Here is an 18,589-nt window from a genome sequence, read left to right on the forward strand (position 1 = left end):
GTGGTAAACCTTGTGAGCTCGTTGCTCAGCACACTTGCACATATGCTGCTAATCATCTTTGCAAGCAATCCCGCCAATGGCAATGACATTATCCAACAACTTTACTTACATATGACATGATATTCTGGTTTTTGCAACATTCCCTCTAAAACTCATTCCCTTGCCTTATGTAATATTAATATATACTCCTAATTTGTACCAAAAATTTTCCTAAAAAAGCAGTAGATTCCTCTATCACCTAAATCACAGTAAGAACTAGACTAATAAGAAAACTTACAACAACAAAGTGAAGATTCATTTTAGACTGTAACAAAAGTTCCATTTGCATGAAACCCAAGACTAAAACTAGGGTATAATTGTCTTTCATCTAAAATCCCAAACTAAAACCCAAGATTTCACGGTAGAGAGCTCCATATTAAAATCTCATGCAGAGAAACCCTAAAGTCATGGATAAACTGACTCGATTAAAAGCTTGGGCCTTTGTTATAGACAAAGAACTTTGTTGCCATGGTCATACTCAACCTCTTTGGTGAAAATGAAGGTGAGAATGAGGGTTGGGTCCTATCTCTTTTCTTCACATTCCACCTTATTTAAAATTTTGTGTGGTTTAATCAATTTATTGGGGTGAGAGTCATTACCTATCTTCAGAGTTCTCCAAACTTTTTTGATAATGGTGTCATCACCATTATCAATATCTTAATTCCCTGTACTTCATTCCCCTATCTGCCTTAGTCTAGCGGAACCACTTGATTTAGCCCATCAAACCTCATTCCTTTCTCTGCCTGAGCCAAGCAGAACCCCATTCACCTCTCTGACTCAAGCCATCAGAACCGTCTTCCATTCCCTTACCCTCAACAAAGCCTTTAACTTTCCTACCTCATTGAAAGTGGTGATACAAGCAAATGTGTCAACTTTCCTACGTCATTGATAATCGGATTCCAAGGCACTACACACACGTATGAGCTACAAAATAGGTGATGTTGATAAAGATATTGAAATAGGTTGTTCCCATTGTGGAGGCTTTAATAGTACATTCAATGAAATACCCCATACTGATGGAGGCCTTGGACCCCAGAGCGGTGTACACATGTCTATGAGCTATAAAATAGGTGATGATGATAAAGATAAAAAAATTGATGATCCAGACATCGAAATGCGTTGGTATTATGATTTTGGAGGCTTTGGTGTTAGAGGTAATGGAGATGAAGCCCTTGATGCAGACTGAGGCAAGCATGGAGGTCGGAAAGGAGTCAACGATGCCTTGAAGGTTGGATTTAAGGATGGATTCGAGGTTGGATTTGAGGTTGGATACAAGACTGTAACCGAGACTATGATGGAGGCTTTGGACCCTAAAGCGGTAACCCTAAAGCGGTGTACATACACCTAGGAGCTATAAAATAGGTGATGGTGATAAAGATTTTGGAAGCTTTGGTGCTAGAGGAAATGGAGATGGAGCCCTTGGTGCCGATGAAGGCAAGCATAAAGGTAAAAAAAAAGTCGGGGATGCATTCGAGGTTGGATTTAAGAATGGATTCGAGGTTGGATTCAACGATGGATTTAAGGCTAGATTTGAGGTTAGATACGAGACTGCATACAGGACTATAATGGAGGCATTGTATCCCAAAGCGGTGTACACACACTTAGGAGCTATAAAGTAGGCGATGGCGATGAAGATACAAGCAATGATGATCCACACATCGAAATGGGTTGGTCTCATGATTTTGGAGGCTTTGGTGCTAGAGGAAATGAAGATGGAGCCCTTGATGCAGATGTAGGCAAGCATGGAGGTCATAAAAGGAGCCAGGGATGCATTCGAGGTTGGATTCAAGGATGGATTCGAGGTTGGATTTGAGGTTAGATACGAGACTAGAGCGGGGACTAGGCCCGGGGCTGGACCATGGGCTGGACTCGGGGCTGAAGATGGATTCAGAGGTGGATTTGGGGCTGGATTCCTGGCTAGATACGTGACTAGAGTCAAGGAGTGAGATGAGGCTAAAGTCGAAGGTAGAGCATATAGGCAGCCTTTTCCAGAAGCTTGGAGGTATTGAATTTGGCCTGCATTATATTTTTTAGTTTGTGGGTTATTAAAGATTATCATTCGGGAGCTTGTGGACCTTATAAATTAGATGGTCATAAATTTGTTTTTGCACTATATATCACGGTGCAAACACTTACCTTAGTAAGATACAATGATTTTTTTCCCCAAAACTCCACTAGCAAAACTGTTGACATGTGTGGTTATATTATTAGTGAATGAGACAACTGGGTTTTGGGGAGATTTGCTCATAGAATACATAAGTGGTAAGTTGCTTAAGGGGGTTAGATGGGCATTGTTATATTTTGATATGGATGAACATGCTTTACCACATATGATGAGTAGGGTTAAGTTAATGACCGCTATAGTGTCACATTTTGGTTTTTGTACTCATGGGGGCGAGTGTGCTTTGTAGTTTGGAGAAGTTGAAATTTTGGAATTATGTTTATTTCTGCATTCTTTCAATTAGCACAGTGGGCTATGGTGATCTCCTCACCCTTCCATGATCTTCCCTACACTACTAAACCCCAATGTAAGGCATAAATTATGAGCGATGATGATAGAGAAGATGATATTATCATTCGTGTCCATGATGATGGAGACCTTGTTGGGTATCATGATGATTGAGAAGCTAAGGCTGGGTTCGAGTTGAAGACAAATTAACCTACAAAACAAGAATGTATTAATATACACATATCATATAAAAATAAACTGTAAACAAAAACAAATAAATTCATACATGAATATAATGATCATCATCAACAAAATCAATGATATTACGAAAATACCCATCCAAACTCTAAACATAAAGTTCTCATAAGCTATTGGTTTTTTTGTTTCAGGGGTGTTTCAGTCCAATTTTTTTTGGTTAAGCCTATTTTCGGTGGTGAAAACCAAGGTATCCCCCGCGCAATTGCGGGGACTAACCCTCGAGGTATTGTCGGGCGCAAATCGAGGACCTCTCCCAACAAAATCTGCTCTATTCGCAAGCGCCTGGGATCGAACCCAGGACCTCTTGTTTAAAGGATCCAAGCCCCTTCCACTTGGACCAACTCCTGTTGGTGTGAAGCCTATTTTCACCTCACTTTATAATAGTAGAGAAGTAGAGATGTGACATATGATATGTATATGCCACATCATGTGGTATAGAAATGTGGGATATAAATATGATAAGTGACATTGCTCATTTGACAAACTTGTAAATTTATGTGTAAAAAACTGTGTGGCACTGTCATTTGGGTTGGAGGGTATTTTCCCTTCTCTGCAAAGGGGAGAAAGAGAAAGGAGGTGGACGACGAAAAGCCTTTAGAAATGGCGCCCTTGCGTTTAAATTAGGCCACCACCCACCTAGCACTTCGCTTCTTTTGTTCTCCTGTTTCGTACAACAGAGAGAGAGAGAGAGAGAGAGAGAGAGAGAGAGAGAGAGGGCTGCTGCCTAGGTTAGGTTAGGTTTGGGATTGGTTGAAGAAGATGATAGTGAGAACTCCCCCAGCGAAGAAGCAACGGGCGACGGAGATGGAGAGCCCACCTCCTGCTGGCCCAGGCCCTCTCGTCATCTACGAGGACGACCCTCCTCCTTCTTCCCTTCCACCCACCGACTCCTCCCACCACTTGCTATGCACCTACCAATGCCGTCAAATGGTTCCTCTCTCTCTCTCTCTCTCTCTAAATTTAATATTCCATTGATTATCGAAGTGGCTGATAGGCTTTGCATGTTCTCTCCCTGAAGTGAATGCTTTCTTCTGCACGATTATGTGATGGGTGGACTGTGCACACCTTCCCTATTCAATCCTTCATTAGATAGATATCAGTCATATCATCATTGTTTGTTTCTTGATGAATTATGATGTAATTCATTCGTTGAATTTTTCCATAACTGGACTTCATTCTGGCAGCTAACTCTGATATATGTTGACAATCGTATTTCGAATTGGACCATTTAGAATTTCTTGCCTCTAGTTTTATCACCAGTGTGTTTTTATAAGATATATGTTGGTCTGCCCTCATTTACACTTCAAATTGTTTGCCTGGAGGTCGTTGTCTAATATGGATTTTGCATGATCATCAGTGTTTTCTTTTTATTTTGCATTTAGACCTTTATGCATTGTATGTATTCCTTTTTAATGTATGTTTATGGGTAAGAAGAGCCTTTTCCCCCATTTGTCACAGGTTAAATCAGATTTTATAGATGCCTTCAGCAATGCGGAGAAGCAAGTTTTGGATTATCAATCTAGGTTGGAGGCATTAAATAACAACTTCTGCAAAGTTGGTGCGTTTTTGAATAAGATGTTCCAATACATTGCTTACCATCGTTTTTATTCTTCAGTTTTCCCAAAGTTTTTTTACTTGTGGTTCTCACAGTTCGATGCTGTAAATCTGTTTGGTACAAATCCTATTTATTCTTGCAGGCTGAATTGTTATTGCAAATTTTGATTCCAAACACACTGTTATTGTTGCACAAATATTCTAAAATATTATATCTTTCCTTGATTGAATTGGATTCTCTAAGGATGTAATATGGTGATATGGAACTGTGTATTGTTGTTTTTTCCCAAACAATGACAAAGTTAGGGATTTTTGGTTCTTCTTATCTAGGGCAGGGTATATTCTTCTTAATTGGATACACCCAGATAACTTAGCCAAAATTTTCTTATGTGGTGGTTTCATTTAGCAAAATAAACATGTGGTGTAGTGGGCTATGGTTGCAGAGACAGAAGTTCAGGCTTTGTAAAACAACTTAGGCTTTGAAAGAAGAATGGAAGGAAAAAAGGGTGGTTTATTTTTTGAAACAACGGAAATCAACAAAATTTTATCTTGATATCAGAGTGGAGATCTTGTGTTCAAATTACTGAGATTGCAACCTCCAAATTGCTGAATTCCACCTGTGGGGCTATCTAGTGGTGAGGAGATCCACACATGAGGAGAGTTGGAATATAAAAATAATAGTTGACCCACATCCTAACATCTTAAGCATTTGTGAATAGTGGTAAACCAACAAAATCTTTTCAATTCCCTTTGCAAAGTTTTGTTTCTTTTGAGTGTAATGAATATTTACACTTTTGAATCTTTTCTTTTCTTACTGGGAATAGGATAGTCAATATTTAGTCATGTATGACCAAATTTAGACTTGAGAAAACCAGATGATGGGCTGGATTAGACAAATATTAATTTATGGGCTGCAAATAAAATGCCTGTATCTTTTAAATGAATTTAAATTCCTAGTAACTTGAACCTAAAACCAGATGAGACTTGCCTCGGATTTGTGTTGTGAAGTGAGCCCCTTATGTTAAAACTCAATATTAACCCAAATTACAAAATCTGAAAATCATAAACAATACTGGAGACAGATAATTTCTTTCTTGTTTGCAACTGCTGTACCCTGCTGCAAGATAATTTTTTCTTTTCATTTAAATCAAAAGTCTTTAACATATATTTGGTCATCATTTTCTTTATTGTAAGTATAACGAGGTTCATTTGCTTTTTGCAAGCATAACTAGGTTAAAATTTTCTTTGGATTATCCATTTTAAGTTTATGCCCCCTAATTAATTGTTTGTGGTGCAGAATCTGAGAGGAAGAAATTTCTGGATCAATTCTTATATGCAGAACAAGAACTTGCCGCTGCAAAGGGACGTGAACAGGCTCTGCAAGAGCAGCTTTTGAAGGAGGTCCACGATTCTCATGAAAGATTGACTAAACAATTACAATCGTACAGTGAACTTGAGGTATATGTTTAAACCTTTATCAAAGATGTATTAATGCAGGAGCAAAGTTCAAATACATCATGTGTTGACGTCCTTTCCCATTTCATTTTGTGATTAAGGAGAACGAAAACTTTTGTCTTGTGTTAAACATCATGAGCTTAACAGATACCCACTAATGAAACTCAGATAATTTGATACCTCTAATTTATTAATCAAAAAGAATAACTATTTGTTACCGCAACATTTCCTCAATGCCTAAATGCTTATATATAATTAGCAACATCTATAAAGCAGGTAAAACAAATTTGTTACTTTCATTATCCCACATTAGTTGGAGATTGTAAACTAATTTTCTTTCTTTCTTTCTTTCTCCTTCTCTTGCTTTCTGTTTTATTTGTAGTAATGTTGTAATTATAGTCCATTTATTTTTGGTTGGTTTACACACATACACAATTAAGTTTAGGCCTATAACCTCAACAATCACCTATACCAACAGAAATGTGGATGCCATTAAGCCCAAAGAAAATTGTCCGTGGTTTGATTGTAGTATTCATAGGCTCATAGCATGAGTGGAACCTCCAAATCAAATCCCTAGCTTTATTCATTTTAAATCTTGTGCTCTAACTTTAAAGATATACCAACCTTATAATTCTTCTGTAATGTGTTGAATGTAATTCTTCTATTTTCCCAAAAGAATGTTTCTTTTGCTTTCTCTATCAGTTTCTCTGTTTCCATTTGGAAGTCCAAACTGTTCCCTACCCTACTCTTTGTATCGCATTTGAAATTTCAGGTGAAGCTCCAAAACGAGATGAACCTTCGCATGAAAGCCGAGTCTTCAGCAGCTTTGGCTGAGGAGAAAGCGAGTAGCTTAGAGGGGAAACTGAGCCATCTTTCTGAGAGCACAGAGAGGGAAAAAAAGCGTCTCCATAAAGATCTTGCCCATCTGAAAAAAGAATCCGAGCTTTCTGTTGCTAGAATAACTGCCGATGTAAGTGGTGGTTTTTATTGAGTCAAGTTTGTATATGAACATTAACAGTCATTCAACCTTCCACATTCTTGTTTAGCTTGAACGAATGGAATGCAGAGCTCATAATGCTGAGAAAGAATCAGAGCTATTGCAAGAGCAGCTGGATGATCTTAAGGAGCAACTTAGTGAGGTATGCATCTCTTATTTGCCTTTGCCTCTTGGAGACCAGTTGATATGTTCTGTGAAAAATCTTTTCATATATACATCATGTCCTGTCCCTTTGCAATGCGAATAGGATGAAAGGTTTTCTGCTTGGCATTAAGATTGAGTTGTCTTCTTGTTTAATATAAAGAACTTATAGTACCATGAGTTGATCAATTTTATCTTTTAAATGCTATATCATCTTTATTTTCCAGTGTGTGCAACAGAAGAGTGAAGTAGAAAGGAAACTATCAAGTTCCACATTACAAGAAGTTAAATCTACGGATGACATTTTGGTTAAACATCTGCAAGAAGAACTAAGAAACTATGTAAGTTTACAATCTTGATCTTTCCTGTCTATCGAATAATATTTGTAAAGCTAGCATGCACTTTGCCTGATTTATATGCCTTTCTGCATGAATACACACACATGTACATATTCATGATTTTTCATAAGACTCCTTTACTTTCTTTTTTATCAATTATACATTTTCTATTTTTCACTTATTATCCTGTTTTAGGCATGCATATTAAGGCTCATACTGCATTGTTTGAGTGCCTCCCTATTTTTATTTTAAGTGCTGCTTAAAGAATCGTCATAGTTATTACATCAAAACAGCAAGAATAACAAGATAAGCACAGGAACCCTCCAACCCTAAAAAAAAAAAGCTTGAAAAGAACTGTACCTAAACTCTGAACACTGATGCCTAAAGGGATGCACAAAAATCAGGCTCTATGCCACAGGAATATGAGGATCATTTTTCTTTTCGGTGGTCCTATTATTAATTCTACATGTCATTTAATTGGTGGCCAATTGTACCTATGTTGAGTTCATTTTAGTAGTACTGGGCCATCCTCATTACACACAATAAAAAGAAGAACCTTGCTGCAAGAGGGTAGACTTTTTGCTCTCAAACAAAACTAATGTAGCACAATGTAGTTTGGGTCTTGACCTTTGAGTCTGAAATAAGTATCTCATGATACAGATTTAACGTATGCTGTGTTCTACTGGTCGTTTTGTTGTTTCATGAAACTCATTCCTCTTATGACTATCTGATTGTTTGTTCGATGAATTTTAACTAGGATGCTGAAGTGAGGGAAGCAAGAAAGCTGAAATCTTCTCATGAAAATGTTGAGTTATTGAAGGAAAAATTGTTGGAAGAAAAGAGCCGCAGAGAGAGGGTAGAGTCAGAGTTATCCAAGCTACAAGAGTTGCAGCCAAGTATGAAGACTTTGAAGGATGAATTGACATCTTGGAAGTTGATGCTGAATGACATTCCAGGCGTATCATGTTCTGAGGATATACCTGTTAAATTTGCAGCTTTGCAAAAGTATGTGAGTTGCTCATGTCAGTACTTTGAGCCAGCTTCCCTGGATCGATTAGAAGAATAAATAATTTCATAAATCTTCAACATCTGAAACTTTACTTGTTGCTTTTTATTATTATTATTATTATTATTATTATTATTATTATTATTATTATTATTATTATTTATATAAATTTAATTTTTAAAATTTTTAAAATTTATTTATAAGGCGGGGCAGGCACTGCCATGCATAGTGTGACTTCTTTATTTGGTGATTAATTCTGCATATCTAGTACCACATCAGTAATTGTAGTTGTTACCATGTAATTAATTTCAGTGCCCAGAAATTTTTGAATCATTTCTAGACTTCTGGTATTCTGGTTTTCACCCTTATGACACCATGCATATTTATTTCGTGTTTGAAGCAGTTGAAGATGGTTCAGAAGGATCCTGTCTGTGTCAACTTTGTATATCTTTATTTCTTTTTGGGGCTTCAGGAATCAGGGTTTTATTTTTTTAAAATATTCCTTTTGTTCTAGTTATGTTTGATGTATTAATGAGGGTTTCATGTTTGATGTATTAATGCTGTTATCTTCCCCACCTCATCTCCCCCCACTGCGCTATGCAAAAGAGCTTTTTTACTTGTTATTTATTTGTCTGATATTTGTTGTGCTTTTCGCTGCCTGAACATCGAAGAAGTTTATTTTTTCAGCTTCCAATGATTGAGATTTTCCCATCTAATGCAGAGAGGTAATTGATAGCATGATGAAGGTGGGCCTGGTAAATGCCCGCTTGAAACAAGTGGAGGTCTCTCTGGATGCTGCACAAATTGATAAACAAAATGCTGAAACTGAGGCTGCACTGGCCAAGGAGAAGGTGGATGCATCAAAATCAGAGGTTAACCGGATTGAATTGATGGTAGGCCTTTTTATTCGGGCATCTCATGAATTATTGAAGGAAAATAACCTCATATAATAGGAAACTGTAATAATTAGACACTAAATGATTATTCATTAAAAGAAATAAATAATTAACACTTATATTTCAATTATAAAAATAAAAATAAAAAGAATAAACCAAATTGATATGCTAATGCTTATGCCTAAAATACAAACTTTCTTGCACCCTGCATCTATCAGACTCTAAATGGAGGTGTCAGGTGTGGACCATGTATCTTCCTGTTGTCTAACATTTTCATTTTCATGGATACATTGTTTTAACATCCGTTCACATGGAGTGATTTTGGATATTTAATTTTGGTAATCTATACAATATTGTTATAGCATGCGAGGTAACTATTATTTGAGCAGATTTTGAGTCTTAGCAATCCTATGAAGCAAATGTATTGTAACTTGATGAATATAAGTTGAAAATTCAGTATAAGATCAATGTTTCTCAGGTGTTTAACCACTTGCAAGGTCAGACATAAGCCTTTTGATACTAAACTTTTCAAGAATAACCTTCTGAAAGCTTTAATACTAAAACTTTTCATATAATCAGTCCCAAAAGGAAGTTTGAAAGAAAAATACTATTATCTTGTAATAATTTGTGATGAAGAAATTGTGGTAAATTGCAGCTCTCTATGGTTACTGAGGAAAGAGATAAGTTGAGAAATCTCATCAATGAACTTAAGTTGGCAAAGAATGATGAAGCGGGACATGAAACATCCAGTCAAATTTTTCTTCAGGTTATATAATTTCTTTTTTCTGTACTATTTCTTATTTCTGAAATCTCTCCTTAAGTTCATTGTTGCTTTCCTGGTTTGCACATGCAGGAGCTTGAATCATCTCTTGCAAAGAAAGAGTGCTATATTAAAGAATTGGAATGTGGTCTTTGTGAACAAAAAGAAGTTAATAGTCGTCAACGTGAAGAAATAAAGTTGCTTAATGAGAGGTTAAACAATGAAGCTAGAAGAATAAAGTCATTGGAGAGGGAGAGCGATCGACTTGGTTCAGAGATTGCTTTGTTGGAGTCCAAGGTGGGTGCCAAAATTGTTTGGAGCATTATTGATTTCCCAGTTATCAGGATTATCTTTTTTTTCTTACAAACAGCAACATGCAATGCGATTATGTAATTTTATTATCTTTTGCTTCCACAGCTGGGTCATGGTGATTTCTCTGCTGCAAATACTAAAGTTTTACGAATGGTGAATACTCTTACGGTTGATAATGAAGCAAAACAAACTATAGAGGCATTACGAACTGAGTTACAGAAGACGAAGGAGAAGTTACAGGCTGTTGAAGAACTGAGAAGTCAATCAGGTAAGAAGCACATGGTTAGGAACTTTGAGGTATAACTTGCATAGTAATTAGAAACTTTCTATATTGTTTTCTTTTAATTTTCAAAGTCAGATGTTTAATTTGTTTTAGTCATGCGATTACTTAAAGAGTTTATTTCCATTCCTTCATTCAGGTGATGCTGGTAAATTAGTGGATTCCTACATATCCGAGAAGATAGTGCAATTGAAAGAACAAATTGCAACTCTTGAAAAACGCGAGGAAAGGTGAGTGACTGATGGATATTGTTAATATGTATGAACCTTGATATCCATTGTTGCCCCCTTTTCTATAGCATAAGTTTTAAAAAAGCTTAGCATATTGTGCTCCAATGTTGAAGTTCCCCATTTTGGTTAATTTTTTTTCCTTCAAGTGTAAGAAGATTGGATGTGATTTAGGTTATTGGGCGGCCCTACTATGTGGGGGACTGTTTGTCTCTTATGCTTGATATAATTATTTGCATTATTGCCTATTAACTTAAGCTTTTAGGAGACCAATATGTATTTCTTTTTATAAAAAAAATCTTATGCATCATTTGTTCACAATTTCATGTAAACTACAACGCTGCCTTTTGGTTGAACATTTGAATATGTCCATGAAACAGGTACAAAACTGTTTTTGCTGACAGAATTTCAGTGTTCAGGAGGGCATGCTGTGAGCTTTTTGGTTACAAGGTATACAATATGCATTGCTCATTGTTCTTTATATTTTCATATGACTAGTTTTCCAGTTAACACAGTAATCATTATAGTAAGAAATTGCAATTACAAAATATGTAGAGATGGTATATGAAAATTAATAAAGTACTTATAGAGTTAGTAAAAGGTTTCCTATTTCCCAATTTAAAAACAATTTGAAACAAATACCTGGTTTCCGAGTATGAGTTGAAAAAAATCTTATATTGTGTGTAAGATGCATTTGTCTTCGTATATCTCTACCAGCGAGCGTGTGAAACTGATTTATTTAAGCCACAGAACAATACCTTGCATTCAATTGTTGGATAGTATGCCACAAGTGTATATTTATTCTATATTTTCCTAAGGTACTAAATGTCAATGCTTAGGAAAAAACTTATGTATTGAGGCATTTCATTGTGTTGTTCAAGCAAGATCATTTTTTGGTTAATTTTTATTAGAGGCTAAAAGTTCATATTTCTATCCTTTACTAACACTAAGGTTCAAGCATATAGCAAATCGATTTTGTTTATGTTCATCAGACATGCTAATTTGATTTACTAAGTGGCTTCTATTTACATTAACTTTGATAGAAAAGGATAATATTATCTCTTTGGAGACCATAAGAGAGTTGAGATCATGACCAATATTTTTGTGGCTAAAATATATCATTCCACCAAAATATTGGTCTAAAATATATCATTCCTAGGCCATTGTTAATGTTCCTTTCCTGTGTACAAAATAATATATTGTCTGTCATTTATATGCTACTCCAATGTTATCAAGGAAGAGAACAATGATACAATGGGTGTTTGTGTTATACTGGAAAGCTACAGTGGGAAACACGCCATACAATCTCATTTAGCTTAAAAATATTTTCTAATAAGGATTATTTGATTTAGCATCTTCCCCGTTAAATCTGTGATAAGGGCTGAGAATACTTTTCTACCGTTCTTATTTTCTATGGATCTATCTCTAATCAATCTAGTGAGGAAAATGATTAAATCCTTTAGCAATTGATTGATTGGATTTCATTATGGAAAAAGTGGGAAAGAATGGTAGATGAGTGGAAAAGGGCATTTAGATAGTGGACTTAGTGTCTGATGCTAAAGTTTAATGTGTAATCTTTTTATTCCAATTTTGGCAGATTGTAATGGATGAACACCAGCGTCCCAATGGAATCCCTGTTACACGTTTTACCCTCCAATCTATATATGCTCAAAGTGATGATGAGAAACTTGAATTTGAATATGAATCAGGGAGTACAAATATTTTGGTAAGACAGCAGTTTATAAAAATTCATTTTCTCAGGCTGTCAAGAATGAGCTCATTTTAAATAGTACTTTACTCCTTCAGATTTCAATGAGAATGGAACAACAGCCACATCTACGACTTTACCTTTATTGTTGTATTTGAGTTAGTAACATAACAAATGAGAGGACGGAATTTACTAATTGTGTTATTTTTATTGAACAGGCAAATGATTATACCTCGCATCCTGAGATATCTCATCAGGTATGGATCATGATGTTTTTCTACAATTCTTAGAAGTTGTATTTTATGTTTTCTGTTGGGAAATTTCACAAACACCTTGTGAAATATTAGGGATGTGTGCGTTTGGCACCCTTTCTTTTTCGACAATTAATCACCCAAACTTCAGTTTTAGTGTGAATCCAATTCCATCCAAATATATATTAAATAGTTCTAAACACACCCAAAAAACTTTTTGGACACCCATTCACAAAGTTTTATCCCTTTAATTAAAAAGAAAAAGAATAGCCTTATCTTCCATACAAAACACCCACATTTTTCATGGACCTTTCTTCTTCCTTCATATATACGCATCTCAACCACATTTTCATCACCCATTCTTACTATAGTTACCTTGCTTCTATCAGATGCCTCCATGCTGATAAAAGGCAAATAAAATAAAACTCTAAATCCCAACTTCGCTTTCAAACTAAGCCAAATGAAAAGAAAATTCCACGCTTTCCAATTTCCTTAAACAGAGGTTAATCCCTGAAATGAAATTGAAATGTCCCTAATTCTTTTGTTCTCCTCCATTTTCTCACCAACCAGATAAAGAATTTGGAAATACAAATGACCCCATAAAACCATTACTACTTTTAAGGAGTAAAAACACATTAATTATAAAATAAATATTATTAATCAGAGATTAAAAAAAACTAACACATAATGGATAATTTGCAGTGCTGAAGTAAATAAGCATTTCTAGGGAGAACATACCACAAGATAGTCTACGCAAGGCAACTTTGTTTTCACTGTTGAGAGTGAGAGGCGATGTGTTCTTGGAAAAGAATGTGTTTTGGGGTGATGGGTTTTCATGGAGGAGTAACAACGAGGGATGGTGGTGGGGTGTGGTATGAAAGGCATGGGAGAGTGATCCTGGGTTTTCAACCTAAAGCCATAGCTAGGGGTGGTGGGAAATGGGCTCCCACCATGGGTGACTGATGGGGGAGGGAGAGGCCAGATGTGATGCTGAATTATTGTTATTATTATTATAAGTTTAGAAATATTTTATTTGTCTTTTTAATTATAAAGGAATTGAATAAATTGCCGTTGAGTTAATAGATATTTTCAACAGAATTGGATGGAGGTGGTAATTAGCACTGAAAGTAGAGTTTGGGAGGGAAATATGAAAAAGAAAAAAAAAATGATTAGGTGGTAAATGCACACACCCCTAATAGTTATAGTATAGGTGGTCTTTGTGCAAATTTTCCTTAAAAAAGTATTTTATATGCTTCTATACTGGTAGGACCATTGCTTTATATGATCTAGCCTATGCCAGATTTTTAGATTGAGAATTCCATTAGGAAGCTCAATTGCTTTTATGTTCATGATTCACAGGATGTGACAAATGGCAATGTGAACTGTGATTCTCTTAGTTCTAAACAGTAGTTGTTGATTTCCCCTTTTTCTTTTATTTGTGCTCTTGCTTTCTTTCATGCCCTTTGTTTTGCGGGTTAGGTGGGGAATTAACAGTAGATGGGAAAATGAATATATTAGTATTGCAACAATAAAATACTTTGTAGTGACCTATAGTCGTATTTCCTTTGCGGAAATAATTTCTGAAGAAACTATGCTCTTTAAAGCATTATGAGTTGTCCATTGGATCGATATGGTATTCATAAGGGTCGGATGTTTTTCAGGGCCTATGTTTAATCTATCAACATGGTGCTGGTATTGAACTGGGCTACCTGGACCTCTTATTGGTCAACTCATGTAAGATATCATTTTGCAGGTTGAGATATTTATTCGGAAGTTAAATTCAATCCCAGCTTTCACTGCCAACCTAACTGTGGAGTCTTTCAACCGGCGAACGTTAACTTGAAACAAAGTGAACTACTCATCGATTTTGCGCTCTAAGCAATGTCTCTTACAGATTAGTCACCAAGATTGTATATTTTACTTACTGCTTCTTCCCTAAATTGGTGATATGCTGGAAACTTTGGCATATGCATGTCTACGTTTGTGTTCCTGCATATAGACTTGAAAAGCAAATGTGCTGCTGATATATTGCGTGTATCTATCTTTGTCATTTCCCCAGACACTGTTAGCAGTAATTTTGTGAGTTACCATGGTAAAAACTTTGAAATATATAGTCCCGTCTGTAAATTCATTTAACAAGTAGATTGGTAGGCCCATTTTCTTTTCTATTATAAAATATTTAATCAGGCCCCATCAGTTGATAGCACACTAAAATTGTAGTTTTCTAAGAACCTAATGTGGTGCCATTTTCTGTTTTTGACTTTATTTTTAGTGTATTTGTTTTGTGCTAAATTGATTGTTAACTTGTATTTCCAAAGTAAGAAAACATGCTATATGCACTTACGTATTGTATTGCAAGCAAAGAAATCAAGAGAGATTACAATGAGAGGGAGAGAATTTGTTTATCAACTGGTAGATGGCCAGGGCTTGGGCTTCTAAAATTGGCCAAATATGCTTTTGGGTATTTAAGATCTTTTATGGTCCTATTTCTAAACATGTATATAAAAAGAACCGAAGAAGGAAAATTACAAAACCGATTACGAGAGTTATCCTAATTATGTCCTAAAATGTGCTCAATTATCCAGTACCATATTAACTTCTCGATAAATAAATATGAATATGAATATGAATATGAATATAATGTGAATATGATGTGTAAAGTGTAACTTGGTGGTTGAGAAAGCAAATGTCGTATGATATCATCTTCCAAGGAATACAGCTTTTCCCTTGAATCATTTGGATTAGTAACTTAGAATCTCCTATAAGCAGTGACTTGAAATTAAATGGTGTCTAAGTTGTGTTGATGTCTGGATCTGGTGGGGCTATCAACTGATGGCGCCTGAGGGCCGGGGCCACTAGCTAGGTTCAGGCCTTGCTCTTCCTTCCTTCCTATCGATGGGGGACAATTGGTCATGTCCTAAGAGCATGACACCTGGAGGCTGGAGGGTGTGCACACTTGTGGTCAACCCGTAGGTGATGTTGATTGTAAGACTGCACCATCCTTCTCTATGCGTCCTTGCCACGTGAGCATGGCGTCATGGAAACGGACGGCTCAACTCACATCAATGCGATGTGCCGCTGGAAGCTTTGGCATTAATTATGTTTACAATATTACATCAGTGTTACTAAAATTGTACGTAGTTTTCTAAGAAGTTTTCTAAGGCCTTGGAAAAAGATAAATAGTACATAGAAAAGAAAAGAAATAGAAAAAAAAAATGAGACAAGTACAAAAACAAAGTGGGGTTGCTGGAATCAACTGCGGGGGTGCTTTTTTCGACTTATCCAACCAATTTTTTGTAGTTCGTAGCAAGGGTGGAGCTAGGATTCTATATGTGAGGGGAGGGAGAAAATTTGGTTGTAAGGGGGATAACATTATTTTGCTATAACGTTATGTCAAATGGAAAAGTTATCACGCGTGTTATAGTATTATTAACCGAAAATAGCAAAATAGTGCCTTATACTGGCTCTGCTTTTGGTCCGTACGAAGTGGGCACTCATTCAAAATGGCTATCTTGTGATTTTATGTCAAAGAAAATGCCGCAAATTTAGGTGTCAAAAGCTTCGTTTCTCTTGTGTTTCACTAATAGAGGTGTATATTTATTTAATTTACGTCCACCAGTGGTGTAGTAAAAGAGTGGGTTAGGAATAGGATGATGGGATTTCAAAATGATGAGATGTGAGAATTTGAAACATCAAACATGATTTATTTTTGTAGAATCTGTAATACTTCTTGCATGGCTAACCTATCAAATATGATTCTAGCAAGATGAGATTTAAATATGGATTTTTTGTTGTTGTTGGATGCATCAATTTGTAAGGGAGAATCATTGATGATGCATCAAATATAACTAGGTGGCGGTAGTGGGCAGTGATGGTTGTGGGAATGATGGTGACAGCAGTGGTAATGGTGGCGGTGGAGTTTGTGACTTTAATCCGTTGAATTGAGATTTTGGAACTTAGATATTTGGCTAGAATTTTAACTTGGGAATCTATGATAAGTTCCAAACCTTTTCACCCCAATTTATTTATAAAAATAAATAAATTTTAATTTGGAACCTAAACATTATCGTTGTTGAAATGTGAAGGTCTGTCTAAATATCAAGTGTAGTTTCTCTGTCCACAAACACTTCACTAAAACGACAAGTATATACATATGTGTATAAATAAAACGACAAGTATATACATATGTGTATGAATATGAGTTTCGATTGAGGGAAATTTTATCGGGCCTATATGTTGCATTGTGTTTTAATGATTCGAATTGTCTATTTTTTTCAAGTTGTTTCTCAAAGATCATTGCTCAAAAACTCGCTCAATTCTAAAGTCATTTAATGACTCAATGAAATGTACGTCATTTTAGTATTTTCTTGAATAGATGTTCTAATGGTTTTTAATTTGTCTATTTATTTCACAAGGACATATCTTTAAATCAAGACTTAAAAAATAGACGAATTTGATCATTATGATACAGTATGTACCGGACTCCACAATTAATGTATCTCACACATAAGGGTGTTTGAGAGATCTCTTAATAGAGGATCTTTGTACATAAATGTATACACATTTACACAGTGAACTTTGTGATTCTATATTGAGGAGATTGGCTTGTCGGCGAGAGAAAGAAGAAGAAGAATTTTATATGCTGCCGTCGTAAACGAATCATGTGAAAATCTTGGGGTGGCAGAAAAACTCTCCATGCGTGGATAGACATAGATAGCCGTCTCACATGAAAAAAGGGCTGAATGAGAATGTGGTCATTGACCCATATGAATCAATGAATGCCAAAGCATGATGACCATTATAAAGAAAATAATAAATATTTTCCATTTTCAACTGAGTTGCAGAGCTTTGATAATAAACCATTTATAAATATTTATTTATTGGTTTGCATGACTTTAACTTAGCTAGTAGCTATCTTTCTACACAAGCGAAGAGATGAAGAGATGAAGAGAAGAAGAGATGAAGAGATGAAGAGAAGAAAAAGGCAAGGGAAAGTGAGTGGAAAGTAAGAGTGCATGCCCACCTACCGCCACCAATTACTTCATCAATCCAAGCGGAGAGCCTTTTTGTTTGACCTTAACAAAAACATTCCTGCAGATTTTGAAAATTGTTTGGTGCTTTGAATTTGTTTATGCCGCTCTCGCTCTTTTCAATCGTCCAAACTCCAACAAAAGTGGCTTTTTGGTTTTTGATATAGGCCTAGGGATGAGGGGTTCTGACTTATGTCCAAGTTCAGCCTACTTCTGACTTATTTGGTGTGTTGACTTATTTCAAGCACACACAAACAAACACCAAAAACAATACCCCCGCCAAGTCCAAGAGTTGAAAATCACACCAACTTTTGGTCCACTGCTTGCTGCATCTTCCGTGGCCTACGTGGTTGCAAGCCTACAAACACAAACCCCCAATTCGAGCGCAATTATGCCTTCAACAACGTCAATGTCATTGCAATGCTAATGCGCCAGCCGACATATAGGCTAGGACACATATGCCCTAATTGTATATACTAAGGTCTCGGTGCTATTAGTAGTGGAATCACTTATTTTGTTAAGTTTTCGATGTGAGACTTTACATTGTTCAGCAATTCATTCATTTGTATGTTGCTGTTTATAAATAGTGTGTTTTTGGCATGTTGCTGTTTATAAATAGTGTGTTTTTGGCATGAGTAGCACTAGCTATTTCCCAAACCTTCGTGCATGTTCCTTGATCAATATATAATATATATCCATCATAATTCCGATTTCATAAAGCAGTTTCTTATATCTTCCATTGTGTGGACTGGAAAAGCGCAAGAGCAAGAATAATGCTCATCTCCCAAATTAAAGGTAAAATTTGTTCAAAAGTAGTCTACAAACGTCAGAATAAGAAAAGTGGTAAAGATAAAGATGAGATATAGTGGGGGAGAAAACGAGTATGTA

General features: G+C 35.9%; 1 protein-coding gene across 1 annotated transcript; it reads left to right on the forward strand.

The window, feature by feature from the left end:
* Positions 1 to 3,250: 3,250 nt before the first annotated feature.
* Positions 3,251 to 14,780, forward strand: MAD1 (mitotic checkpoint family protein). Its single transcript, XM_021968959.2, has 16 exons — positions 3,251 to 3,676; positions 4,205 to 4,304; positions 5,598 to 5,758; positions 6,528 to 6,725; positions 6,802 to 6,894; positions 7,121 to 7,234; positions 7,989 to 8,236; positions 8,959 to 9,130; positions 9,789 to 9,899; positions 9,987 to 10,190; positions 10,311 to 10,473; positions 10,625 to 10,715; positions 11,093 to 11,162; positions 12,310 to 12,438; positions 12,639 to 12,677; positions 14,425 to 14,780. Exons 1-16 carry the CDS (start codon positions 3,506 to 3,508, stop codon positions 14,512 to 14,514), a joined length of 2,154 nt encoding a protein of 717 aa, XP_021824651.1. The 5' UTR covers positions 3,251 to 3,505; the 3' UTR covers positions 14,515 to 14,780.
* The last annotated feature ends 3,809 nt before the right edge of the window (positions 14,781 to 18,589 follow it).

This window comes from Prunus avium, chromosome 1 (assembly GCF_965620075.1).
Source record: "Prunus avium chromosome 1, drPruAviu1.hap1.1, whole genome shotgun sequence".
NCBI classification, from domain to species: domain Eukaryota; kingdom Viridiplantae; phylum Streptophyta; class Magnoliopsida; order Rosales; family Rosaceae; genus Prunus; species Prunus avium.

Coding starts and splice junctions, on each gene's coding strand:
- MAD1 (XM_021968959.2), top strand. CDS start 3,506: ATGATAGTGAGAACTCCCCCAGCGAAGAAGCAACGGGCGACGGAGATG. Junction 9,131..9,788: donor TTAACCGGATTGAATTGATG/GTAGGCCTTTTT, acceptor GGTAAATTGCAG/CTCTCTATGGTTACTGAGGA. Junction 12,678..14,424: donor ATCCTGAGATATCTCATCAG/GTATGGATCATG, acceptor ATCATTTTGCAG/GTTGAGATATTTATTCGGAA.